At 45.4% G+C, this 27500-nt stretch overlaps 1 protein-coding gene across 2 annotated transcripts in view; it reads left to right on the top strand.

Annotated features, from left to right (window-relative positions):
* The window catches only part of scube1 (signal peptide, CUB domain, EGF-like 1), a 91403-nt gene that overhangs the window by 32579 nt on the left and 31324 nt on the right, over positions 1–27500 (top strand). Inside the window, exons 5-8 of one of the 2 annotated variants that reach the window (XM_066667678.1) lie at positions 4897–5022; positions 9984–10100; positions 16232–16321; positions 27210–27326. In XM_066667678.1, the coding sequence (XP_066523775.1) occupies positions 4897–5022; positions 9984–10100; positions 16232–16321; positions 27210–27326 (450 nt within the window). The remainder of the gene's footprint in view (positions 1–4896; positions 5023–9983; positions 10101–16231; positions 16322–27209; positions 27327–27500) is intronic. The other variant, XM_066667679.1, reaches the window with a different exon arrangement.

The following is a 27500-nucleotide window of genomic DNA, read 5'->3' as shown; positions in this document are numbered from 1 at the left end:
CAAAACATGTCTTTCATCACATTAAAATTGAATGATTTACTTTGTGGGGAGCAGTTTATGACTAAGAAAAGTCCCAGCATTTGTTGCCACAATGTGAGTGAAGCTACAGAAACACACACACACACACACACACACACACACACACACACACCCTCACCCTCATTTGTCCATTTGTCCACTTATGTTGACACTATAAAGGTTCAGTGGGCTAGATAGAAAGTGCAGAGGAAGTGCTCCTGAATGTCGACTTTGAGGGTTTTGTTTCTGTTTGTGTGTGTGTGTGTGTGTGTGTGTGTGTGTGTGTGTGTGTGTGTGTCTTCATGCCAAAGAAAGACAGAGCTTAATATAGCCCGAGAGAGAGAGAGAAAGTTTGTGTTTAAAGAAGAGATTGGAGAGGGTTATTGGAAAGGACGGTTTTCAGCTGAAGGACATCAATGGCGGCTGCAGAAAAAAGAGCCTCATTGAAATTCATGGCTTAGTACCTATAGCATTGTGTGTTCAGAGAGAGAGAGGCTGACAGATTTCAATTAAAATGGCATTTACAAAAGGATGGATGGGAAAGAAGGGGTCTTTTGTGTGCATGTGTGCGTGCGCGTGTGTGGGTGTGGGTTTTATATTCAGGCGCTATGCTCACTTGTTGCACATAAAAGCAGAGTGCTTCATTTTTGTTTTACTTTCCTTGCTTTTTTTGTTTCTACGGCAGGATTGGTCTCCTTCATCTGAGCCACAGCTGAAAACACAGCGACATCCCGCTTTCCATCTTTACTCTAGCTCCCATCTGCTTCGGAGGGAGTGTCTCTAAACATGCCATACACCCTTAAACGGCACATAGGAAGAAAAATCTCTGCACATTAATGTCATGGACACATCGTGAGACCACACCACCCCAGTCAGTTTCCTGTGTTCTGCCCAAGTCTGAAAACACAGGATAAATTGAGACGCTCTGATTCTGCTCCGCTTCTGGCGTCAAATGCAGAGACTTTAGAATGGCCCCGCCCCCTCGTCTGAGTGTGGCCAATCACAGCTCTTGAACTGCGTTAATGTGAGAGCGCAAAGACGAGTTTAAACTCAGTAAAACAGACACAACGAGCGCGGAGAAATAAGAGCACTGAGTAAAAACGGAGAAGAAAGAGAACAGAGTGAAAACGGCTAAAAACCAGAGCTTCTGCTCCTCGCTCCTCACTGCTGTGCGCTCGGGGTCGGGGTGAACAGCGAGCGGCTCGTTATCATTTAAAGGAACAGGTGCTGAAAGCGGGCGTTCTGAACAGGGGCTGTTTAGAACTGTGGGGCTTGTGGGGTTTTGACCAAAGCTCGACTGTGGAAAAGGGAGGGAATTAAACTTTTTAAAGACAGTGGCTATTTACAGATGTCTTTTCGTAAAGCAGTGTTGCCTTGTTGTTTGGTTCTGTCCGTCTGTGAGGATTCAGTGGGTACAGACAAGAGCCACTGAGCCTTTAAAAGGCCTGCTTTGAAAGACTCTTTTTTTTTTTTTTTTTAAAGAGAGGTTTTACAGGAGACTGCACATAAAGGCACAGGCAAAATGGTACATGACACCCAGGCCCACGCAGGCCTCCGCGCACGCATATGGAGCTCAGGTCTGATGCAGGTCCTGTCTGGATCCTACTTCAGGTCTCATGATCGGTTTCAGTGTGGATCCTGGCTGAGAGATGAGATGATTGTTTGAGTTGAAGGGGAAAATGTCTTGGTGTTTTCCACTCTCTGGCGCTGTAATAACATGGCTGTGATATGTTTGGAGCAGGGCAGTGGGGCTACACTTCTTATCAGAGACAGCAGCTCTCCAGCTCCCCAGCTTTTCAGCACCTCTGAACTCTCTGACATCTGCAGTCAAAACACACGCCTCACACAAGTATTAGCTTTACTCTTTCCCTTCGATATTCTCATTCTCTCTCTCTCTCTCTCTCTCTCTCTCTCTCTCTCTCTCTCTCACACACACACACACACACATGCCACATGCTTTTTTTTCTCCTTTGCAGTCATGAAAGTCCCCCAAAGTCTCTGGGGATGGCAAAAATGTTACAGGTGCCTTGTCCTCCTCGTCTCCACAGTGGAACACAGTTCTGTTTCTTAATGAAACGTCTGTGACCTGCTTTGGTCCAAACCCCACGAGCCCCACAGCAGTGTTCTCCCCCTGTGTAAACAGCCTCTGTTCAGAACGCCCGCTTTCAGCACCCGTTCCTTTAAATGATAATGAGCCGCTCGCTGTTCACCCCGACCCCGAGCGCACAGCAGTGAGGAGCGAGGAGCAGAAGCTCTGGTTTTTAGCCGTTTTCACTCTGTTCTCTTTCTTCTCCGTTTTTACTCAGTGCTCTTATTTCTCCGCGCTCGTTGTGTCTGTTTTACTGAGTTTAACCTCGTCTTTGTGCTCTCACATAAACACGGGTCCAGCGCTGTGATTGGACAGACTCAGACGAGGGGGCGGGGCCATTCTAAAGTCTCTTCACTTGACATCAGAAGCGGAGCAGAATCAGAACGACTCGTTTTGTGTTTTCTGACTCAGGCAGCACAGCAAACGGACTGGGTGGTCTTGATTAATAGTGTGTGGGTTGGTGGGCTGCATGCACTGAAATACGGATTTGTTCATAGTGGGTCCTCTGTAACACACCTGACACACAGGCATATTTGTGTATGTGTGTGTGTCTGTGTGCTTGTGTCTGTGTGTGTGTGCGCGCGTGTGTGTGCGTGCGTGTCTGTGCGTGCGTGCCTGTATGTGTGTGTGTGTGTGTGTGCATGTTTGTGTCTTTGTGTGTGTGTGTGCGTGTGTGTGCATGTTTGTGTGTGTGTGTGCATATTTGTGTCTTTGTGTAGGTGTGTGTGTGCGTGTGTGTGCATATTTGTGTCTTTGTGTGTGTGTGTGTGTGCATGTTTGTGTGTGTGTGTGTGTGTGTGCGTGCGTGCGTGTGTGCCTGTGTGTGTGCATTTGTGTGTGTGTATATTTGTGTCTTTGTGTGTGTGTGTGTGTGTGTGCGTGTGTGTGCATATTTGTGTCTTTGTGTGTGTGTGTGTGTGTGTGCGTGTGTGTGCATATTTGTGTCTTTGTGTGTGTGTGTGTGTGCATGTTTGTGTGTGTGTGTGTGTGTGTGTGTGTGTTCGTGCGTGTGTGTGCGTGTGTGCCTGTGTGTGTGCATTTGTGTGTGTGTATATTTGTGTCTTTGTGCGTGTTTGTGTCTTTGTGTGTGTGTGTGTGTGTGTGTGTGTATATTTGTGTCTTTGTGTGTGTGTGTGCGTGTGTGTGTATGCAAAGTTCTACAGAGAATGTTTTAAATCCTCTCTCAGTCAGTCAGTGTTTGGTGATTGGACAGAGTGGACCCACCTTTCATCTCTCTCTCTTCTCGCTGTTTATTTAACTTCTCAGGAGAAGACAGAGGACCCAGATGATATATCCGCTTTATTCTGACTCATGCAAATAAATGAGCTTGTGAGACATGGTACTGAGGTTAGGCTCAGGCTGGACCGTCCGGCACGGCTTGGGACAAATGGTCCTAGTCCGGTCGGAGAATGGTCTGGACCCTAGCTCGCCCCGGGTCTGCGGGAGTGAGGCCGTCTGGTTTATATGGATACGATGATTCTAAAGTAATTTTCAGGCACAAGGAGCACACCGTCTTGTTCAGTCACTCTGTACAGGAATGCATACAATGGAGTTACATAGAACTACACACCCGCACACAGGTACTTCCCTTTGTCCACAAAGTGCTTAATGGCCCTCTGAAGGGTAAAGGCATGATAATTAGGCACATCAAGGCATCCTCACCACTGCTCATGAGAAAAGCAGCACCCCCCTTTCACATCCTGAGAGCTTCTGAAGAGCCTAAGCTCCGAGCCCAGGGACTCAGGACACCAGGGTGTTTCCACAGAGACCTGCTTTTATGTACACACACTCTGCCTTCATTGTCTGTCACTCGCAAGAGCTTTAGGATGACCAGAGTAGCCATTAGAGACACACAAGTACTTCGCTCACCCCCTCACCTCCACTACATGGCTCTTTCATCTTCTTTTCATTTTCCCGTTTAAGGAGAGCAGGAATTTAAGCCAGGATCGAGAGAGGTGGTTAAGGTAGTTGACCACACGGTACAGGCTCTGCGTGTAGTGGGGGTCCAGAAGTCTGAGACCACAGCTTTATAATATGTCTCTGTGGATCAGACACAGCAGTGCTGCTGGAGTTTTTAAACCCTGTGTCCACTCTCTGTCCACTCTGTGAGACACTCCTCCCTCGTTGGTCGACCTTGTAGATGTAGAGTCAGAGACAGTAGCTCATCTGTCGCTGCACAGTGTGTGTCGCTCGTCCTCTAGTCCTTCATCAGTGACACAGGACGCTGTCGGCTGGATGTTTTTGGTCGGTGGACTGTTCTCAGTCCAGACACTGAGGGGTTTAAAAACTCCAGCAGCACTGCTGTGTCTGATCCAGCACATGCAGAAGGATCCATTCTGTGGATCATCCAACACCCAGTTAATAACTGCTGTGTGGGGTCATGACTGTGTGGTCAGTTGAGCTGATAATGTGGACGATGAGTTGACGTTCGATTCATTTCTTTTAATTTTCCCTGTAGAAAAGATAGAGGAGAGAAGCGTTAAACAGATACAAAATGAACGAAGAAAAAAGGACAGAAGACCAGAGAGACAAACAAGTTGGGAGGAGGAGTCTCTGTACGGTGTTCAGGGAGAGAGATTTTTTTGTTGAGGCCCATGGGTCAGTGTCTGGGTTCTCTTTGTGTGAATAAAGATCTCTGTGGCAGAAACATTAAGCTAATTTACACCTCTCATAAAAATCACACGTCCATCTCCAGGAGCCTGTCGGAGGATTGTTTGTAGTGGAGAAAAGGTGCACGTCTTTCAGCTGTAAATTAACATCCCCCTCTTTCTCTCCCTCCATTTCTGCAGATGGGATGAACTGCATGAATAAGGACCATGGCTGCGCTCATATCTGCAGGGAGACTCCTAAAGGCGGCGTGTCGTGTGAGTGCAGGCCGGGCTTCGAACTGGCAGATAACCAGCAGGACTGCAGATGTACGTACTGCTCAGCTTCACCACTTCACACCCAAATCACTCTCCACTAACCACTGGTCTTCACTGTGATGATATTCCTCTCAGATCCTTAATAAGGCTTACATTTATTTATCTAAAAATACAAAATACATATGTCTTAAAATGTCTTAAATCTACCTCCCAAACATCAGTAAATACAGTGTTGTTTTTATTGTATTTTTCGCACAGATCGCAGTTTCCATATTTTCTGTGAAGGTTATCGTTCTGTGTTAATGTCACTCTGGACTGGGTGATAACAACGACATTATTTAAGACTCTGACAGGCCCTGGACAGACCTTTGGGGGAAGTGTGAACCTGTTTGGATGACACTAATTGTGCAGTGTGGTTAAGCCGAGTTCAAGGCGATCGGTACGAAGCGCGTTTCAAATATTGGTTCATCGAAAAAATACAGGAATCACACACAGTTGCTTTTCGCCATTTTTACTGTCGCAAACGTGGTCTTAATTTTGTCTCTAAGCGGTGTTAATAAGATCTCAACATGTCCTAAATTATGTTTGCCCGTACCTTCAGGTCCCCTGCTCTGAGCTGAGCTGATGTGCTCCACCAGAGCTTTCAGTGATGCACCTAAGCATCAGTACGGTGCAGGCTTCGGGAGACAGGAGGGCTTCCTGCCAATTGTGTACAACTGTGTATCTTAATATTATGAGTTTGACAGGGCACTACACACAATATTAACATACTACAGGATATTTCCTACTAACAGGATGTGAGGAACAATAACTGTGACAACACGTGTCCTACAACGTCTGCCATTTTTTCAAAGGGCGAAACTCTCCACGTAGTCCACACTACGTAGTGCACAGTGCGTGTCATAAAATAATGGTTTCTGCTTTAAAATCGTCCGTTGTATATCAGACAATGAAACTATTTATATTCAATATGAGCTGCACTTCCCTCGTTCTAACATGTAGTGCACTGTCTGGGATTAGTCTTAGTGTAATATTCTGTGACGTGCGCCATCTAGGGAATATGGCGCTGTGAGTGACAGAGCCAACATTTTACAGACAGGATAAGCCCACCTTTCTGTTTCCTGTTTGATTGTGGGACAGTAGTGTTCCTCATTACCACACTTTAAAAATGGACAGGTTCCAAATGGGATGCACTCTGGATTTTTTTTTTTATTCTTAAAGTTGACTACAAACTACACGCTCAAAATAAAAACGTTAGAATCGTTATTATCCGCTCAATGGTCTGTGGTCTACGCAGTGGATCTTCACAGTGCACCCAAACAATGTATGTCCTTCCTTTGTGAATGTCGCAAGGGTTTTGCCGGCAAGATGAGCTCTGTGATGATCGCTGACGCACATCCAATCACAGCTGAGCTCCGGTAAACATCAGTATCCAATCGTAGCTGAGAGCTGAGAGCTGTCAAAAATAAATGAATCAGTGGCATGAGCAGAAGCATCCTAAGGCATTTTCCTTGCAGGCCTTCTCCCTCGTGCGAGAGTGATTTACCCACACGAGTGGCTTTTCTTTCAAATCGGCCCAGTCGTAAATAGCTGCTCTCACGCGAGAGTGATTACGTGAGACTGGCTTTGCTTGTTCGAATAGCACTGTGGGATTGTGGGAGGGGCTTTACTCACTCGTGCGTTTTCAATTTGATTTGACGTCATTGACGTGAAGTCGTTGTATAAATCCACAGATAAAGCACGGTCTGAACCGAGCTTAACCCTCTGATAACTCTGTATTCCCCGACCCGTTCCCTGAGGCCTGGGCGACTTGAGGCCTCGTTGAGAGCGATGTAGCTCAGGCCCAGGTGGATGGAGGAATAATTTAGCAGCAGACACAAATCCTTCAAGAAATCTCTAGCAGAAAACAACCCTAACTCCTTTACACAGGGGATCAAACACAATGTGTTTTGCTACTAAACCCTTCATCATGTAAAACGTGGCCCTTCACCGGAGGAGGGATTTTATTCCGCACTTAGAAATGACTGATGTGGCAGCCGTTCCATCATTTTAATGCACTGGGAGTCATACCAGAGCTGTAAGGTAATAAAATTCACAAATGCTACATGTTAGCATGACCACTGGTCAAGGTCCGTCCAGTCAAAGCAGCTGAGCATCTGTCGGGTCGTCGAGATCAGATCAGACCTCCAAATCATCTGAGTGCTTTAGTTTTCCTTGTGTTCAACCTGAGCCTGATCTCTGTGTGTGTTAATGTGTGTGTGTGTGTGTGTGTGTGTGTGTTCAGTCTCTTGGTTTGAACGTATTAGAATCTGAAAGCAGTCTGTATCCTCGGTCTGAATCTAAAATATCTCAATCTGCTGCAGTCGTTTTTCCAGAGAGGCTTTCACATGTAAAATGTGGCTGTGACTTCAGAGCGCAGAGTAATTGACTGTTCGGCTCCGATTTCTCTCATCCTGGAAATGCTTGCACTTAGCCCAGAGCCGTTGTAAATCTGAGGGTCTCGATGGTTGGCCGTCTAGTCTAGAAATAAGGAGCAGTGCACACAACCCTTGCTGCTAAAATCTAAGGAGGAAAGACAGTAGTGACTGTTAATGGACACGGGCTGTGGCTGTGACCGGCAAATCCTCTGTTTTTAAAAAGTGATATGAAATTAGAGTTAGAGTTAAAGAAAAGAGATTGTGGAGTTGTGCACCTCCCGTGAAAGAGAGAGAGAGAGAGAGAGAGAGAGAGAGCGAGAGCAAGTGAGTGTGTGTGAGAGAGAGAGACAGAGTGAGAGGGAACAAGAGAGAGAGAGAGCAAGTGATTGAGACAGATTGTGAGAGAGTGAGCAAGTGCGCGAGAGAGAGAGAGCAAAAGAGAGAGTGAGAGTGAACGAGAGAGAGCAAAAGAGAGAGTGAGAGTGAACGAGAGAGAGATAGCAAGTGATTGAGACAGAGTGTAAGAGAGAGAGAGTGAGCAAGAGAGAGAGAGAAAAAGCGAAAGAGAAAGTGAGAGTAAACAAAAGAGAGAGAGTGTGAGAGAGTGATCAAATGAGAGAGAGAGACAGAGTGTGAGAGAGAGAGAGAGAGAGAGAGAGCAAGCGAGTGAGAGAGAGAGAGCAAGATAGAAAAAGGGAGAGAGGGAACAAGAGAGAAAGAGAGAGAGAGCAAGTGATTGAGACAGAGTGTACGAGAGAGAGACACCCCATATATAACCTTTTCCCCCAGTTCCAGTCGCTGTGGTGAATGTTGCCGGGTGTTTCCAAGTTCTAAAAAGTTACCCCCTGTATTTATTTAATTCAATATTTTATTGTTTAATTCAAAGTTTATGTTCTTCTAAAATTGTAACCCAGGCTTTGACAATACAAATGTAACTAATTTGTCATGTCAATAAAGCACCTTGAATTGAATTGAATTGAGTGAGCAAGAGAGAGAGAGAAAAAGCGAAAGAGAAAGTGAGAGTAAACAAAAGAGAGAGAGTGCGAGAGAGTGATCAAATGAGAGAGAGAGAGTGAACAAGAGAGAGAGTGAGAGAGAGGGACAGAGCAAGTGAGTGAGAGAGAGAAAGAGAGAGAACAAGAGGGAGGGAACAAGAGAGAGAGAGAGCAAGTGATTGAGACAGATTGTGAGAGAGTGATCAAATGAGAGAGAGAGACAGAGCAAGCGAGTGAGAGAGAGGGAGCAAGATAGAGAAAGAGAGTGAGAGAGAGAGAGAGAGAGAGAGAGCAAGTGATTGAGACAGTGTGAGAGAGAGAGTGAGAGTGAACGAGAGAGAGAGAGAGAGCAAGTGATTGAGACAGTGTGAGAGAGAGAGTGAGAGTGAACGAGAGAGAGAGAGAGAGCAAGTGATTGAGACAGTGTGAGAGTGAACGAGAGAGAGAGAGAGAGCAAGTGATTGAGACAGAGTGAGAGAGAGAGTAAGAGTGAACGAGAGAGAGAGAGAGCAAGTGATTGAGACTGAACGAGAGAGAGTGAGCAAGTGAGTGAGAGAGAGATAGAGCGAGTGAATGAGAGAGAGAGATATCAAAGGAGAGAGAGTGAGAGTGAACAAGAAAGAGAGAGATAAAGTGATCAAAGGAGAGAAAGAGAGTGAGCAAGTGAGCGACAGAGAGAGAGAGAGATCAGCTTTTTATTAGTTACACTTAGTTTGGCAAAACAACATTTTCCAAAGACATTTCAAGAGTGAAATACTGTGAAACATTTTAACATCCTAGAAGAGGAGCTGGAGTATATTATGTGTATCTGTTTCTGTGTGTGTGTGTGTGTGTATGTGTGTGTGTGTGGATGTTTGGGGAAGTGTTTGTTATTAGCTTAACGCGGAGGAGAATCTCGGGGGAGCTTTACTCGTACGATTTATCCCCTAACGTTACACAAGAAAGACCTTGGACACAAGCGAGATTTCTGCACATCACCTAAATCAGAGCTCCTGGATCGTCTTGTAACAGGCCGCAACAACTGCCAGCCACCACAAGAGGAAATAGCAGCAGAAGCACAGAACTGAAGCCCATTTTTAAAAATATTGTAGTTTTCAGAAAGACATAATCACTGCAGTAAAATGCTCAGAGCGACTGTGTGATTATTAATGCATCAGTCCACCGTGTCAGGCACTGAGACAAGGCCAGTCTGACATTTAGTGCCATTTCGTGCCCTAATAAGGGAATAGGGAACAAGGGACTCCAGCGCTGCTACGTTGTGTACGGCGTTGTTACGAATGAATATTACATTTCATTATAACACCGGCGATTATAAAGGGTCATGTATTCAGCTGTATCTCTTTAGGAGACGGTCATTATGACGTATTGTTTATAATGCACTATGAAAACAGGAAGTGTTACCGAAAGATTATTTAATATAATAATCATAATAATCTGAGATGTCTAAGACTTTTTTATATTATCTTTAAATAACATTAATGCACTGCAATGTACTGCCCTTCCTGTGAGGCAGGGAGTGAAGGTGTAAGGGTGTGTTGGGGTGTGTGTGTATGAACTCAATGCCTTAACCCCCCCCCTCACAGTCCTTGTGCATTGCCAGTGACGTGTAACTATGGAAACGGTGGATGCCAGCACATTTGTGATGACACTGAAGTGGGACCAGTTTGCGGCTGTCATCAGAAATATGCCCTGCACCATGACCTCAAGACCTGCATCGGTAAGTCTGACGTACACACACACACACACACACACTCATTTGAAGCAGGAACCCTCTTTATCATGTGCGCAGCTTTGAGTTGCAGGAGTCGACTCACACCAGCAGGCACTGCGCCCTCACATCTCAGGTCCTCGGTTCTTCATATTTACACATGTCCATGGAGAGAGACAGAGAGACAGACAGAGGGCTATGAGCCATGGCTCAGCTATGAGCTAAGGACAGTTTCAATAAACACTGCAGGTCATTTGTCAGTTTTTGCGGCTCGGTCGAATCGCCCGTAACGATCAGAGAGGGCTGCAGCACAGTGTTGAGTGCGGGTTGCAATAGAGCCAGCCCCTGACAAGAGGTCTCCTAGCTGGGGGAAGAGTTTTGTGTGTGTGTGTGTGTGTGTGTGTGTGTGTGTGTGTAGGGGAAAGTGATCGCTCATACTCACTTTAGCAGGAAGTCGCTAACGTAATTATGAAAGTGTAGCGGCAATGAGACCAGAGACATGTGGCTAATTTAGTCATTCATCTTGTGCTTTATTGTGTCCTGGCCTCGTTCATCCTTCTGCACTTTCTCTCTGTCTCTCTCTCTCTCTCTCTCACACACACACACACACACACACACATATAGTTCATATTAATACATACTGCTATGCTACTCCAGGCAATAGGAGGAAATGAGGATACTAATGTGCCGTAGCTTGAGGCTTTGCTCCGTCCTGAGGAGGAGAGAGAAACAGAAAGCTGGAGAGAAGGAAGATGGAGTTTGGGTGTTAGACAGGAAGGAGATGTGTGTAAGTGTGTGGGTTGGGGTTGGGGAAGATGTGCTGCGTGATGGAAACTTCATCACTGAAAGCCTTGAGCGCAAAACACATCCATCATCCCCGTAACGGCGGAACAGGCAGCCAGCCGGCCCGTGGAGCGCTGCCATCGACGCCAAAATGGGAAAACTTTATACGCCATGTGGGTGCAGCCATATTTGTGGGCGATGCCTCAGAAAAGAAGAGGAAAAGGTGTGTGTGTGTGTGTGTGTGTGTGTGTGTGTGTGTGTGCGTCTCATTTTTGAGGGGATTTCTGAAAATAAATGGACTGATGCAGGTAAGGCTCATTTTTCTTAGCTTGTGTCTCCATGCCATGTTTGGTTTGGAGAGTGAAGACTTTTTAAAAAAAAAATCCCTTTCGATGCCAGCAGAGAGGTCAGAGACAACACTGAGCCTTTCTCTTTTTGGTGTAGCATTAGTGGCTCTTGGTTGTTTCCCTGTTGTCTCCTCATTGATCCATTCAGAACACAATGGATCAAAGCACAGAGGCCAGCTGCAAGTTTTTACGCCCTGAGATGAACCTTCATAGCAATGATTTATCGTCAGTTAAATTAGTTCAAGAGTGAAATGTTCCAGAGATAAATAACGTCCCTATTACAGATGGTCATATGATTTTTGAATTTTATAAAAATGTATACACATTACTCCATAAATACGCCCCCACAACCCAGGACAAAAATGAACCGATTTAAAGCCCCCCTCCAGTGTAAATCCAGTGTTTAGACTTGTTATTGTGAGCATGTTGGGTGGTGATGTTCGATAACACCAATTTCCTTTCCGATCTGATACCGAGTAAAATTCAGGCTGGTATCAGCGATACCGATCCGACACCGATACCTCGTGGTAAATCTAAAAAATGTAGTGTATTTCAAATAGTAGCTTCAAATGTAATCCACTTTAAATGTTTAATTCTTCATGAAACCGTTACTCGAATAAATCTACATCGCAAAAATTAAATCTAAGCAACTAAAATTGACTTAAATCTAGTTATTTTATTGTTTTTAAATCATTTTATCTACAGAAAGTGTCTTATTCCAGTGGCAGATATTTTGTCTTAATTCAAGAATTAACATAAAATGATGCTTAGAAGAAGCAAAAATATCTGTCAATGGAATAAGACACTTTCTGTAGATTAAATTATTTAAAATCAATAAAATAAGTTAGAATAATAATAAAAAATACGTTGAATAATCTTATTAATATTCTTACAACAATATCCAAATAAATAACACTAGCTATTTAGACTAGATTTAAAGGCTAAGCACCACGTAATGGACCTCCATGAATATTTCACATTATTGTAGTTACTGACAGATATAAGTATGAATTAAAATGAAAATAGCAGTTTAATTTGCTTTAAAACTGACAGGAAAACCCGAGCTCGCTGCGTAAATTCTCGAACGCGACCGTGACGTCACTGGCTATTATTGAAGCATGTTTTTATGTCGTTACTTATTTCATAACCATGTTTAATAATTAGAACATCTCCAACAGCAACAGCGTTTAGCGCCGCTTAAAGCTCCACGTTGTCTCCCTCTGTACCTGGATAGTGCCTGTCTGCAGGACTCCGCCAGAGACTGAAGAGAGACAGAGCTGAAATAGCTCCACACATGACTCCATTTATGCCCTGCCATTGTGTCTGTCTACAGACTGAGTGATGTACTGACTGAGCGCTGTGCCGGCGTTTTCCCAACGACCGTGTATCACTTAGACAAGATCTCAATAGTTTAGTTACTTTCCACTGTGTTCCTGTTAATGACACACATGTCCTCAGAAGTATCGATATTTTGATTAGAGAATCGATTTCAGTGCATGAAGATCTGGTATCAGAGGTATCGATATTTCAGTACCGATCTGCACATCACTAATGCTGGGTGCTTCAGGCAGTCTGGATTTAAAATGTCATAAACCTAAAGAGATGGACTTGTCTCATGGGACGGACTTTCAAGGCATAGGCAAGTGTTAGAGGACACTTTAAGACAAGTATGGCATTAGGGATATTTTTCGCCAAAATAACTTCTTCATCTGTAACTCTGAACAGAAAGGACCATATAGGGGTTTATTCAATGGCTGTAGGGAGGCTTTTAAATTACCTGCAGCACAGTAATTCTGTTTTAAATTATTTCTTTTAGTTATCTTTATCATAAATGATACAAATAAGAAACATATAACAATAAGATAGTTAGATAACAGTAACCATAATTTCAAATTGATGTGCTTCGGGTCGAGGCAAGAACTAAGCTGAGAAGGAGCCCTGTGCTAGCTGGGTTTGTTTTCTTCTTTAGTTAACAGACTAGAGCCTCTGTCAAGTTTTACAGTGTCCCCTGGTGGAGGACAGAGTTCAGACATGCCTTTTGATTAAATTCAGTCATTAGAATACATTTGAGAAGAGTAAGGATAGAACATTCATTTGCATTTAATAGATTGTCCAGATGTATAAGGACATTTCAAACCTTCCTAGATAAATCAGTTAATGGAAGAGTCTTGTCCATCCTCGTGATGCTGTCTGGGAACCTTAAAAAATTGCAGATGGTTGGGTTGATTCAGTGTGATGTGTCATGTACTCAATAGTTGGCAGGTGTGTTTTGCACCTGTGACTTAACCCAGGCTGTTTTTGGAAGTGTGTCATTGTTGTGAAGGGTCATCAGTCATGCATCAGTGCTGGCCTCACAGGATCAACATGCTCACACCTAGTAAGCACATGTATATACATTGTATTCTACTTCCCCCTTCCCATGTACATGGCACCACTGTGGGGCCACACAAATCCACCCAGACTGAGGCTGAGACCTTGGGTCAGGGCCCACACCAAGAGGTCAGGGGCTAGATTTCGGATGCTAGTGCTTCTTTAATTCCGTAGCTGTGTTTACTGTCACCATTGTTTGTTTAGAAACAAATAGAAACAAAGCCTGAACATTGTGCATTGAATGATTTCTGATGTACTGCTTGTGTTATGAATTTTGTGTTGTTACAGTGTTCTTCCATCTCACATTCTAGTGCACGAGTGCATCACAAACTCTTCCCAAATGCAATAAACTCCTCAATGTGTGTGAGTCTTGTCATTCCTGCTGATTACCCTACACTGGATGGTGCCTCTGTCCAGCCATGCAGAGCCCGGTGGAGACTCTCCTGCTCTCCCCTGTCCTGCTGCCTGCTGTCCTATTCATCGCAGTCTTATTTACAGCCTCCACAGAGCGAAGCAAACAGCCGCAGAGACCAGAAGAGGAGCGTAGAGACTGACTCCCCCCCCCCCATCATCTCTTCCCCCTCCCTCTTTCTGTCTCTCTCCCTCCTACTTCCTGTCTGTTTCTGGACCCCTCGTTGTGACCTGTGTGTGCAGCTCTACTGTGTGGTTCTATTCTCCTCCCATGTGTAGCTCTTCTGTAGACCTCCCTTTCCACTAGCGGTGTTTCTCCCAGGCTCCCTGCTCTTCCTCTTCCTCTTGCCTCTCTGGTGAAAGTTACTGATTGCCTGTCTTGTCTGCCATTTTGAGGGTGATTAAGACTGAAAGACGTGTAGAGCGTTGATCTCAATTGCAGCCTGTATCGAAGTAGAGCCCCACCTTGAAACAACAAAATTAAAAAAAGTCTTGCCCACCTCTGAGCAAACCTACCAAACAAGCTCCACCCCTGCCAGAAGTCTTTAAAAGCTGCTAGCCAATGACCTGTCCTGATTCCTGACCTTTACAACAAGCATGTATCATCTTCTGTGGCTAAGCAACACCAATATGGCCGCTACTCCACCTCCCACTCATCTGCCGTTGTCATTCCAGTTGCATGTCCTCTGTCTCCTCACATTCCTCCCTCTCCGTGTCTTACTTTAACAGCCTCGTTTGTCTGCTCCCTCTCTTCCTTCTCTAACAAACCCCAGGCTATCTTTTGCCTGCATGAGTTTTTGTGTGCATCGCCTCTGTCCCCTTTTCTTTGGTTATGTCTTCCCTTCTGGACTGGTACAAACGTTCATAGTAACTCCTGAGCTCTTTACGGTAGTGCATCCGTTACTTTATTCATTGTAGATTTAGAGTTTTAATTATTATCTCAACCTGTTATTGATTTCTCTTACTTTGTGCTTTCTACAACCCCTGGGTCGTGTCCTTTTTAAGGAACTGTTACAGACACAACCCACTGCCTTAGGGACAGTCTTGGAACCGGCGTCTTCCTTTTCCTGTGCTGTGCCCACAGCTCTAGCCGAGACACATAGATGCATCCACACTTCCTACTGCACCATGCGTCCTCCAGGGTAGAACACACTGCCATTTACAAAATACCGTACGAGACTGGAGGCTGAACAGGCACTCCAGTTTACGTTAATCCCCAGTCACCATGGGTTGTGTCGATCAGTCCTTTCTCCAGACGCCAGTTTTCATCTGGTCAGAGTGTCAAAGCCAGTTGTAACGTGTTCCATAGACAAACAGGCAACCAGCGCTGCCCCCAGACTCCTGTCCTTCATCCATCTCTCCACCTCTGTTCCTCTCTCAGCATGGCCTTCCACCTCAAACCCCAGGCTCCTCTCATGGCACCCGACCATGAGAAGACATTCCCCTTTCCATTTCATCTCCCCCACCTCTGTTGCTCTTTCACTCCGCTGTAGGAGTGGTCCACTGTGTGTATTTGTAGTGTTTAACTGACCTTTTTTGTCACGCTGTCTCTCCTCTTCGGTCATCCTTTGATCATGGAATCTGTCCTTGACATGTGGCTCATTCCTCATTCCCTCTTTCCATTTCTTTCTCTCTCTCTCTCTCTCACTGTCCTTCCTTCTGTCTCCTCCTCTACTTCTCCTCTCTGTCACTGCGGTAATTGAGTGGCCATTTGATTATGGAAGACTACAACGGCGACAACCACAAACGTCAATGCTTACATTCTCCCCAAAAAGCCTCGTCCCCTCGCCGTATCGTTTTTTTTTTTCCACTCGTGTACACCTCCTGTATGTCCTTCCTCTCATTGATTTTTCCTTTTGGGAGAGTTTGATTTGATCCTCTTAATAATCTGTGTCATTTATTAACACTCTAACAGGGTTTATCGGCACCTCTTCACAGCTTTTTGCTTCTTGGCTTTGGTTTGTTCTCAAACGCCAAGAGGGTCAGGCGGTCTGGGTCCGGGCGTCCGAGCCGAGGCAACTGCGAGCGGGTCAGTCTGTGACGGGTCAGTCAGTCCTAGTTCTACAGGACGAGCTGACGCGGGATCAGCTGAACCTGCTCGACAGGGGTCTTCGAGCCGGGTGCCTGAGGCTGGGCGGTCTGTGGCAGGGCTGTCTGTGCGGGGCGATGGACATTGGGCTTCTGATTAACCTACTGCTCCCTGTTTGTCCTCTGTCACTTGTGTTTTAGAGAAAGATGAGGCTGCAATTGAGAGCTCTGAGTTCAATACCACGTCAGTAGCTGATGTGGACAAGCGGGTGAAACGGCGTCTACTTATGGGTAACTCCTTTCTTCCTCTTTCTATGTGTTGCCATGGCGCTTGTGCTTATTCCCCCTCTCCCCCTTGTTTTCTCTCTGTTCTTTTATTTGTTTTGAGTTGCTCTCCTTCTCCCACCCCACCATTCCTGAAAGTTTCTTGGTTGTTTCTGGTGTTTCTGTGTTTGACCGACCTCCTAAAAAAAACATCTCAAGGTTCCTTTAAAACTTTCTCAAGCCTTCTCCCAACCATTCTCTCTTTCCTTTCCAGTAATGAAGGGTGTTTTTAATCCAGTCGCTTCTCTAATCACAGATCGAAACACAGGGCTTTGCCACAGAAGGCAAAAGAACTCATGATTTTGAAAGGGACACAGTCATTCTCATTCTCTGTAAAAACATTTCTTTCCTTTAACAAAAGAGTGATAAGACTTTCTCAGGCTGTGACATTTGTCATACCCTAATCTTTAAGCTTTTAGCCGTACCAAAGATGAGGATACTACCTATGAAAGACCTGCCCATAGCTCTGAGTAGATTCCTCTCCCCATGCCGGCATATTCTGGTTTGAATAAGGTTCTCTTATGTTGTGATGCTCTGTAGTTAGATGCCCTTCTGGCATGTTGTTTAACACCTCTATCTTCACTGAGGCCAACCTCCTCTAACTGTAAAATTCCCAAGAGTGAGTATGGAGTATAAATAATAAGTAATCACAATCAGTACGGACATTTTCTTCAAATCCCCTACACACTTTTTTTTTTAATTCATTCATTCATCTTATGTAAGCACTTCATCCTGATCAGGGTCGTGGTGGGTCCAGAGGCTAGCCAGAATCATCAGTAGCTGACATAAATAAATTGTTAATTCTCATTGGTTCTTGGGGTTCTTTTGTTCTTGGTCCCACCCACTTAAAAATCCAACAACTGAAAAGTGCAGAAATAACAATATGAAATAACTACAAGCGCTCCGGAATGGTCAATGTGTCTTAAGCGTTGTCCTCACAAGGGAAGTGTCCCCTTCACCCTCAGGCTGTGTGGGATGGTCTCCCTCTTCCTGATCTCACTGCTCATGGTGCTAGATAACATGGGTGTCTGATGACTAATGAGACAGATCTGAGAAGTATGCATTGTCCTCTGGCATGTTAAGCTGTTCAGTGGTGTTGTGTTTGCAGCAGATAGAAAAGAAATGGTGGGTTGGGCTTATGAGTTATCTTTATTTTTATTTAAAACTTTAACCAGGCATGATTAGAACATATACTTATCTACAATGGCAGCCTGGGGGGATAAGAAGAGGAAGAAGAACAGACACCATTATTGATTCCTAGGGGAAATTACTTCTCTGCATTTGACCCATACGTGGTAGTGAACACTCAAACACACACTAGGGGCACTGAACACACACACAACCGGAGCAGGGGGCTGCCAAACACCTCGGCACTGGTGGAGCAGTTTGGGGGTTAGGAACCTTGCTCTAGGGCATTTCAGCAGTGAATGAGGTTTATGTTGTCGGTCCTGGTAATTGGACCTGCAACACTCTGGCCGCAAGCTCTCTTTTCTAACCTCAAGGCTGCGGTTGCCCTGTGGGATAATATTTGCTACATGATTTACAGGATAGTAAAAGGAGTACAGGCGTAAAAATTAATAAACAACAACAAACAAATGTTAACGGAAAACAAGTACATGTGTCAGTAATAACATTTCTGGTCTTTAATTTTAACGTTTGGGGCGGCACAGTGGTGCAGCAGGTAGTGTCTCTGTCACAGCTACAGGGACCTGGAGGTTGTGGGTTCGAGTCTCGCTCCGGGTGACTGTCTGTGAGGAGTGTGGTGCGTTCTCCCTGTGTCTGCGTGGGTTTTCTCCGGGTGACTGTCTGTGAGGAGTGTGTTGTGTTCTCCCTGTGTCTGCGTGGGTTTCCTCCGGGTGACTGTCTGTGAGGAGTGTGGTGTGTTCTCCCTGTGTCTGTGTGGGTTTCCTCCGGGTGACTGTCTGTGAGGAGTGTGGTGTGTTCTCTCTGTGTCTGCGTGGGTTTCCTCCGGGTGACTGTCTGTGAGGAGTGTAGTGTGTTCTCCCTGTGTCTGCGTGGGTTTCCTCCGGGTGACTGTCTGTGAGGAGTGTGGTGTGTTCTCCCTGTGTCTGCGTGGATTTCCTCCGGGTGACTGTCTGTGAGGAGTGTGGTGTGTTCTCCCTGTGTCTGCGTGGGTTTCCTCCGGGTGACTGTCTGTGAGGAGTGTGGTGTGTTCTCCCTGTGTCTGCGTGGGTTTACTCCGGGTGACTGTCTGTGAGGAGTGTGGTGTGTTCTCCCTGTGTCTGCGTGGGTTTCCTCCGGGTGACTGTCTGTGAGGAGTGTGGTGTGTTCTCCCTGTGTCTGCGTGGGTTTCCTCTGGGTGACTGTCTGTGAGGAGTGAGGTGTGTTCTCTCTGTGTCTGCGTGGGTTTCCTCCGGGTGACTGTCTGTGAGGAGTGTGGTGTGTTCTCCCTGTGTCTGTGTGGGTTTCCTCCGGTTTCCTCCCATGGTCCAAAACACGTTGGTGACACAAAAGTGTCTGTAGGTGTGGGTGAATGTGTGAGTGTGTGTCGACCTGTGAAGGATTGGTGCCCCCTCCAGGGTATGTCCCTGCTGGGTAGGCTCCGGACCCACTGCGACCTGAACTGGATAAGCAGTTACAGACAATGAATGAATGAATGAATTTTAAAGTTTGCTGTAGTGGATTCAGGGATGAATGGAATAATGAGAAGCTAAAAGTCTTGTGTAAGTATACACCCTGATCTTCTTGAAGCTGGAGGCACAGTGTGCCATAGAGGGACAAACACTGATGGGGGAACTGTAGACGACTAATATTTGGGGAGAAAATTCATCAAAACCTACGAATAAAGTCAATTCAAAATGTATAAATTCAGTGCATGTTCAGAGAGAATTGATCCCAAAAGAGCTAATGAACTGTTACAGCTATGAATATGGACAGACCAGGCCTTACAACACTAACGGCAACCAACCAGAGTTCAGCTGTCTGGAGTGGGAATGCTAGGTGTTCATTGGGATTTCTTTCCTCGGGTGACTGTAAAGGGCATTATATCATTTGCATGAATTACCACACACTAAGTACCAGGAACAGCCAGGATCAACATTCCTCTTATCCCTGTGTGGCTTGTGGATATCGTTCCTTCAGTCGATATTTTTAATCATGATAATATCATTAATTTCGCAATATAATACCTATGTCATTAGTGGTTTGAAATAGAAGGTTTGTGTATGGGGTAAAGTCAAAATCTACTAAATCCAATGAAAACTAATCAATTCGAATCAGCTTCCAACAAACTGAGACCAACTGGATCATACCAAATTCAGTTATAAGCAATCCAGTCTTTGCTGTATCCCACATGCAGGCACCACTAAAGCAGGGAGGCAGCTTTATCTTCTCTCTCTCTTCAGTTCCTTCTTTCCTTCTGTCTTAATAAGATTATTTTATGTTACTTTTTTCCCCAATAGGAAATAGATGGACAGACCAGTACCTCACCTACTGCTTAACAAACTTTCTGCATTTACCTTTAGGCCCAGAGGATCTCATCTGTACTTACCCTTTCATTTTTCATGTACAGCTTTCTTCTTTAATATCAAAACAGGTCTCTAGGATATTCTGGTGGAGCCCCACCCCCTTGTCCCCAGGTCCGCCTCCATTTTCCATCACATTGGGTCTATTTTCTGCACCTGCTCTCGTTTATTACTGTGTGGATTTAAAGTTTTTAATAATCAATAGTATGTTTCAGTTAAAGCCACTACTGGAATGTATTCAAATGGAATTCATAGTCCATAATTATATTTCACATTCAGTGTGTACTGACTTGGGATCCTTACATTATGAAATAATTCACTTGTTCAGTGCATGTGTACATTAACGTGGGGGTCTGGAGCCCACCAACCCACACACTGTGAAACAAGACCACCCTGGCTAAGTCAGAAAACATGGGATAAAACGAGCCGTTCTGATTCTGCTCGACTTCTGATGGATGTCAAGAGCAGAGACTTTAGAATGGCCCCGCCCCCTCGTCTGAGTCTGTCCAATCACAGCGCTGGACCCGTGTTTATGTGAGAGCACAAAGACGAGGTTAAACTCAGCAAAACAGACACAACGAGCGCGGAGAAATAAGAGCACTGAGTAAAAACGGAGAAGAAAGAGAACAGAGTGAAAACGACTAAAAACCAGAGCTTCTGCTCCTCGCTCCTCACTGCTGTGCGCTCGGGGTCGGGGTGAACAGCAAGCGGCTCATTATCATTTAAAGGAACAGGTGCTGAAAGCGGGCGTTCTGAACCTGGTCGTTCATAGTTTCATGACCCTAGGTCTATGTTGAGACACACAAAATCCTCATTTTCACTTGTCCGTTCCTTCAGACAACATTAATATTGTTATTGAGAGTTGCATCATTATAAAAATGGACCCAATACTAACTCCAGAAGCAGCCGGCAGACTTACTGCAGATTACCATCTGATATTCTCACGGACCCAGCGCTACTAATGATATCCCAGACATCAGCTTTCAGAGCTTCATTGGAGACCTAGGATTTAATCTCTTCATCGATTGTGGTAGCTTTTATTACAGAAGCTGAGCCAATGTAAGCACTGCTTCTGTGATGAAGTAATTTGTGTCGCCCTTTTCATGTCCAGTAACTTCAGTGACTGCCTGGATGTGACTCTATTATCACAGTTTTACAGATATGATGGGTGAGCCTGGTATTGAAGGCAGAATGGTGTGTGTGTGTGTGTGTGTGTGTGTGTGTGTGTGTACCACGGGGTATTGTTAGGCTTAGGTTTATGGTAATGTTCAGGGTTAGGGTTCGGCTGGGTGTTATGGCTCTTTTCCACTGTCTGGTACCTACTCTACTGTAATCTACTCTCTGTTTGGTCCCTGGTTCTTTAAAAAATGGTGGTTCTAGAAGGGTTCTTTATTTAAGAAGGCAGTTCTTTATAGAATCGTGAACATTCAAGAAACATTTAAATTAAATTGTTCTTGGCATTGTGAAGGGGTTCTTCAGATTGATGGAGAATGTCCTATATATGGTTCTATACGGCACCAAAAAGGGTTGTTTTATTGATAGAACATAGATCCCTTTTTCTGAAAGGGTATAGAACCATCTACAGCACATTCTCCATCAATCTGAAGAAAACCCTTAAGATGCAAAGAACTCTTTAATCATGCAATAGGTCCTTCAGATGTTCAGGGATCTATATAGAACCACGTCTTTTCATTAAGAACCCTTGTAGAACCATCATTTAAGTGTGTGCTACAAACATTTAGGTGGTGTTGTTGTTGTTGTTTGGGACTGTAAGTGTTCATAAAATGGATGGAGAGAGAGAGAGAGAGAGAGTGTGTGTGTGTGTGTGTGTGTGTGTGTGTCGAGCAGTGCCTCAGGGGCATGTTAGATTTGACACTCAGAGTTCCCCACTTCAGTTAGCTCTCCTCTCACAGCTGTGGCCAACAGCACCAAGATGCGACTGACTCTGGCCAACTGGGCTGGAAACTCAGCATCAGGAGAGAGAGAGAGAGAGAGAGAGAGAGAGAGAGAGAGAGAGAGCGAGAGAAAGATAGTGAGGGATAGAGAGAATGTTCAAGCAAGAGAGAGAGAGCAAGAGAATGAGTAAGTGAGCAAGAGGGAGAGAGAAAGAGACAGAGTCAGAGAGAGAGCAAGTGAGAGAGAGAGCAAGCGAGAGAAAGAGAGAGTGAACGAGAGAGAGTGAGCGAGAGAGAGAGAGTGTGTGAAAGAGAGAAAGAGAGTTTTCTCTACGATACTTGTAACAAGTTCCTGCTGGTGATTTTTTGGGGAAAGCTTAACCAAACCTCAGCATCAAACAGTGAGAGCACACAGAAGAATAAAAAAAGGCATCATCATTGAAGTTAGACGAGCCTTAGGTTTTTAGCAAAACCTTGAAGACCTTGTGTTAACATCAGGTTTCCCGTGGAGCTGGTGATAACTTCTCTAGCTGTGTCCAGAACTCTGCCTTATTCACTGTACACTGTTTGAGATTCTGCCATTTTGTGGCGGTGACTGTGAGTAGTCCACATGCAAAGTGTCCTAGCAAACACAGAACATTCGTTTTGTCAGTTGCTGTAACTTCTCATAAGGTTTAGAAGCAGTGAAGATAAAATGTGTATAAGGTACGCTGTCAGACAAAACTGTCACTGTGGTGGTACCCTCAAGTGTACATTTAATTAGGAAACATAACGGTACCTTATACTATTGTAATCCATTCATTCATTTATTGTCCGTTACCACTTATCCAATTCAGGGTCACGATGGGTCAACCTGGAAACACTTGGTGCAAGGCGGGCACACATTCACTCACACACTCACACCTACAGACACTTTTGAGTCTCCAGTCCACCTACCAACGTGTGTTTTTGGAGCGTGGGAGGAAACTGAAGCACCCAGAGGCAACCCATGCAGACTCAGGGAGAGCACACCACACTCCTCACAGTCACCCGGAGGAAACCCACGCAGATACAGGGAGAACACACCACACTCCTCACAGACAGTCACCCGGAGGAAACCCACTCAGACACAGGGAGAACACGCCACACTCCTCACAGACAGTCACCCGGAGGAAACCCACGCAGATACAGGGAGAACACACCACACTCCTCACAGACAGTCACCAGGAGGAAACCCACGCAGACACAGGGAGAACACACCACACTCCTAATAGACAGTCACCCGGAGGAAACCCACGCAGATACAGGGAGAACACGCCACACTCCTCACAGACAGTCGCCCGGAGGAAACCCACGCAGATACAGGGAGAACACACCACACTCCTCACAGACAGTCACCCGGAGGAAACCCACGCAGATACAGGGAGAACACGCCACACTCCTCACAGACAGTCACCCGGAGGAAACCCACGCAGACACAGAGAGAACACACCACACTCCTCACAGACAGTCACCCGGAGGAAACCCACGCGGATACAGGGAGAACATGCCACACTCCTCACAGACAGTCACCCGGAGGAAACCCACGCAGACACAGAGAGAACACGCCACACTCCTCACAGACAGTCATCTGGAGGAAACCCACGCAGACACAGAGAGAACACACCACACTCCTCACAGACAGTCACCCGGAGGAAACCCACGCAGACACAGAGAGAACACACCACACTCCTCACAGACAGTCACCCGGAGGAAACCCACGCAGACACAGAGAGAACACACCACACTCCTCACAGACAGTCACCCGGAGGAAACCCACGCAGACACAGAGAGAACACACCACACTCCTCACAGACAGTCACCCGGAGGAAACCCACGCGGATACAGGGAGAACATGCCACACTCCTCACAGACAGTCACCCGGAGGAAACCCACGCAGACACAGAGAGAACACGCCACACTCCTCACAGACAGTCATCTGGAGGAAACCCACGCAGACACAGAGAGAACACACCACACTCCTCACAGACAGTCACCCGGAGGAAACCCACGCAGACACAGAGAGAACACACCACACTCCTCACAGACAGTCACCCGGAGGAAACCCACGCAGACACAGAGAGAACACACCACACTCCTCACAGACAGTCACCCGGAGGAAACCCACGCAGACACAGAGAGAACACACCACACTCCTCACAGACAGTCACCCGGACGACTTATTGGTCTAGTGCTTACAGAATATGAATGAATGAATAAATGAACTTTTACTGACAATGTCTTTATGCATCAGATAAAGTGTCACCACAGTGTGATTCAAAATTATGAAGAAGTGTTGTGTTTTAAATGAAATGGTGCAATCACACTTTGTTTTAATTTCATAGTAATTAATAAGAACTAGGTGAAATGTGGCTAACAAAGTATGCTAAGCAACAGAAGGGCTACGGTCTGTAATTGTAGACCTACAATATGCTCGTGTAGTCTGTGGAGTTGATAAAATGGACAGTGAGAGTAGAAACAAAGAGGTGACCTTAATGCTGGTCACACGAGGTGAAAAAGAGTCAAAATTCAGTCTGATGTTAACAGTAATGTGTAGTTTTATATTCTCAAAAATGGCACACCTCCACATTTCCAAACAGTCCGAATGATCATCTTAACTTCTCTAGTCTTAAAGGGGAAGTTCAACTTCACAGTTTCACTTTTGAGTCCTTTGTACAGGATGATTGTTTAGTAAAAATGATTGACTCTGATTACGTTAATAGTCACCGTCATTTTCTTGAAAATATCATTAAAAAAGAAAAAAGAAAAACCCACAATGACCAATTTTCTTGCAGACGGTCTGTGGATTTCCACTGTGATTATTTGTTGACTTTTGTTTTATTTGTTGAGCACCTGTGAGCGTAACAACACCAGCAGGTCCAGAGAACCACAAAGTGCCCCCTACCTGAGCGAGCAAAGATGAGTGCATTTGATCAAACCATTAACTGCTTTAGCCTCCGCAAAGACCTTTTCATGAACATTACGTCATTACAAGGAATATTTTAGTAACTGCATCAGCCAAAGGTGAGTGTACCGTGTGTGAGATCTGGATTCTGCAATTACATTAAAGTCCAGTGAAGCGGGGTAAAGTATTTTTACAGTATTATAACAAACGATTCAAGCAGCTGATACTAAATCTCAGAAAGAAACCTGTTTAGAAAGACTCAGATGTGAAGACTCAGAACTTCCCCTTTAAGGAATATCAGTGAGTGACTGCTCTCTGATCAGTTCATGTCATTTCACAATGAGTCCCTGAGACTGTGTTCCTTGCCAGGTTTTTCTTCTGTCCTTTGGTCAGAGGGACTCCTTTCACACAAAAAACCACGTGATTCTGGAAAGAGACATATCCATCAGTCAGGAACCCACCTCAGATTGTGGGAGGGGTCTTTCTCTCTCTCTCTCTCTCTCTCTCTCTCTCTCTCTCTGTCTGTCTCTCTCTCTCTCTCTCTCTCTCTCTCTCTCTCGCTCTTGCTCTTTCTCTCTCTGTCTCTTTCTCTCTTTCTCTTTCTCTCTCTCTCTTCTCTCTCTCTCTCTTTCTCTCTTCTCTTTCTCTCTTTCTCTTTCACTCTCTCTCTTTCTCTCTCTCTCTCTCTCTCTCTCTCTCTCTCTCTCTCTCTCTCTCTCTCTCTCTCTCTCTGTGATTGTGTGAGAATTTGCCCTGTGAACACTCAGACCCCTAGGGTATGTGAGTCCAGCTGTTACAGATTGTGTGCAGTAGAATGGCCTGTAGCATTAGTCGCTAATAACAGGGTCGTTGGCATAAATCATTTCATCTCAGAAAGCTTCTAAGTCTCTTTTAAACTGAACTGTCCTGCACAGTGGCCTTCCTCCTTCATTCCTCCTCCTCTCCCACTCCAGATTGAGTCTGTTTTTCTGCCTCCAGGTCTTTTTCTCAGGCTCTTTACAGAAACAGTATCAGAGTATTTCTCCACATTAACCACACAGATCTGCTGTAACATTACGGCTCAATAAATTTCACTTTTTATGTTGCTATGTATACTTTGTTAGCTCATTTTCTCTGGTCTTCAGCGCTCAGGACCCCCACAGAGTAGGTGTGATGTGGTGGTGGATCATTCTCAGCGCTGCAGTGACACTGACGTGGTGGTGGTGTGTTAGTGTGTGTTGTGCTGGTGTAGAGTGGATCAGACACAGCAGTGCTGCTGGAGTTTTTAAACCCCTCAGTGTCTGGACCGAGAACAGTCCACCGACCAAAAACATCCAGCCGACAGCGTCCTGTGTCACTGATGAAGGACTAGAGGACGAGCGACACACACTGTGCAGCGACAGATGAGCTACTGTCTCTGACTCTACATCTACAAGGTGGACCAACGAGGGAGGAGTGTCTCACAGAGTGGACAGAGAGTGGACACAGGGTTTAAAACCTCCAGCAGCACTGCTGTGTCTGATCCACTCTACACCAGCACAACACACACTAACACACCACCACCACGTCAGTGTCACTGCAGCGCTGAGAATGATCCACCACCACATCACACCTGCTATGTGGGGGTCCTGAGGGGTACATGGTGTAATCAGAATGATGTAGTACGTAGCATTTAGCAGGTAGCTGCTAATTTGTTTTGCCAGAATGTGAAAGTCCTGTTGGGATGGGATTAAATGTCAATGGTGTCTTGGTGTCCTTTATCTCAGCCATGTCCTGATCAGCCCTGAGAGAATTAGCTTTAGTTCTTCACCTGACTTAACTATTTCCAGACAAAGGGATTTATTCTCCTCATTTAACCCAATCCGTGCAGAGAAACACATTTTACACGCACGCTAGTGAACACTAGGGGGCAGTGAGCGGTGGGCAGCTCTAGCCACGGTGCACGGGGAGCAGTTGAGGGTTAGGTGGCTTACTCAAGGGCACTTCAGTCATGACCCGCCGGCTCTGGGGATCGAACCAGTTAGAGAACTCTCACACACACTCCACACGAGACCCCTGAATCATACACACTTCCATGTTCATAGACAACACAGCACTGTGAAAATAAAGAATTTCATAGTCGTAGCTCTTGGTTCGGGAGTTGTCTTAAAAATGTGTTTCAGAGTTTTGTTTCACTGTCCTCTCCTCTTTTTCCTCCTTTAATGTCTCAGCGCAGGTCTGACGCGGGACGACGGAGAGAGACTGCAGCCTGCGGAGAGTTCCACGAATCCAGGAGCTGCCACCTTGTATTAATGGAATATTTCTCCTTCTCTTTCATGTATAGCTCCAGTTCTCTCCAAAGACAAAGGCGACTGGGTCCATTGATGATATTATAATGTGGTTAAAATATATGGATCACCAGGTTTCACAATATGAGCTTGAACGTATGTGCTGTAGATGACTGTCGAGTGTGAGGCCGCGCTTTCATTCATGTTGAGCATATGCTGATGATGTTCTACTGCCTTCCTTCCTCTGACTTTTCCATGTTGTGTGTGTGTGTGTGTGTTTGTGTATGTGTGTACATATCTACCCAGAAACCTGTGCGGTGAATAACGGGGGATGTGACCGCACGTGTAAAGACACGGCCACGGGGGTTCGCTGTAGCTGTCCTGTGGGCTTCACCTTGCAACCCGATGGCAAGACATGTAAAGGTCAGTCAGTGTGTGTGCGTGTGTGTGCTTGGTGCGCCTGTATTTATAGCTGTGCTACCTGTGTTTTAAAATGATGAGGAACATTCCTCCCTTCTTCTGCGTGCATGAGCTTCTGGATGTCAGGGAGTAATTTCAGATTTCCTGTATTTAGACTGCGAGACTCAGATGAAATTG

Source organism: Hoplias malabaricus, chromosome 4 (genome assembly GCF_029633855.1).
Source record: "Hoplias malabaricus isolate fHopMal1 chromosome 4, fHopMal1.hap1, whole genome shotgun sequence".
Lineage (NCBI taxonomy): Eukaryota > Metazoa > Chordata > Actinopteri > Characiformes > Erythrinidae > Hoplias > Hoplias malabaricus.
This window is presented reverse-complemented; position numbering and strand designations above follow the sequence as displayed.